Source organism: Penaeus monodon, chromosome 16 (assembly GCF_015228065.2).
Source record: "Penaeus monodon isolate SGIC_2016 chromosome 16, NSTDA_Pmon_1, whole genome shotgun sequence".
NCBI lineage: Eukaryota > Metazoa > Arthropoda > Malacostraca > Decapoda > Penaeidae > Penaeus > Penaeus monodon.
Genome location: NC_051401.1, coordinates 30,772,347 through 30,773,450, shown reverse-complemented (window position 1 = coordinate 30,773,450; position 1,104 = coordinate 30,772,347). Strand labels below are relative to the sequence as shown.

At 35.0% G+C, this 1,104-nt stretch overlaps 1 protein-coding gene across 1 annotated transcript in view; it reads left to right on the top strand.

The window, feature by feature from the left end:
* LOC119582713 (DET1 homolog) overlaps positions 1–1,104 on the top strand; it is a gene marked incomplete at its 5' end in the record, with an annotated part of 18,220 nt that overhangs the window by 16,985 nt on the left and 131 nt on the right. The window contains 1 exon segment of the mRNA XM_037931143.1: positions 596–1,104. This exon segment is cut by the window's right edge and continues 131 nt beyond it. Within this exon segment, the coding sequence (XP_037787071.1) occupies positions 596–797 (202 nt within the window).

The following is a 1,104-nucleotide window of genomic DNA, read 5'->3' as shown; positions in this document are numbered from 1 at the left end:
GGGGGTGGGGGGGGGACAGTGGCTACAAAAAGACTTGGTCAGTTGCCTTTCAGCCCATCGATCACTTCTCCCTATTTAGACTTAACACTCTTCTCTTATGACGACAAATGGGTATCTGTGATGGAACGCCCAAAGAGCTGTGCAGATCATCCCATAAGGTCAGTAATTTTATCTTCATGAGTGTGTAAGTAATGGAGCAAATATTTTGTAATAGTGAATAAAGATGTGAGAGTGAATTATTCCCCACATAAACATAATTTCTCACTCCTCTCTTTCTATGCATATACATATTCTTTTGGTCAGGAATTGCAATGTATTTTGTTGAATATCTTATTTATAATCAAACTCAAAATCATTACCTAACACATTAGATTAATAGTGTTTTATTGTATTAGAATAATTTCTAATTCACGTGGCCATCAGCTACCTGTAAAGTTAAACATTATTTTTGGTTTGTTTAAGATCAGCACAGGCTAGATGTATATGCATAAACAATAGTATAATTATTGATACTAGAATAAAAAATAAAGTGCAAGTGTAGTCAGCTGAACACTGATTAATTTTAGAGAATGAAATCAAGCCATTTTCCTTTTAGGTTTTATGGTCGAGACTCCGGCCTCATCAAGTTCAATATTCATGCTGGACGCGGCAGTCTCTTTGGATCTTCAACATCCTTATCGTCCACCAGAAGCCTTGTGGCATTTACCTTTCATCCAGCTGATCCATTTACCATATCTGTCCAGCGAGCAAATGCAGATTATGTTGTAAATTTCCATTTGAGACATAAACCAAGCTGACAGGGATTTTACTCTAGGAGTGAGCTTGTGATTCTTTGGAATATAGATTTCTCCAAAGATGTCAAGCTCTTTCTTTTCTTTCTTATCTGCCTTTGCTGTAGTTACCATCAAAATAATGTAAAGGAAATATATTTGATGTGATGCTTCTAAGGAACTTGAAATAAGTATAATGTATTACTGTTTGAAAGGCAAGTCTCAAGGAAATATCTTAACTTTCAAAGATGTTATGTAGATTGTTCTTCACTCTGTATAGTGTTGATTGTTTAGTTTTTTCTCCTGTGCCTAATATTTCAAGTTCATTTTAGAT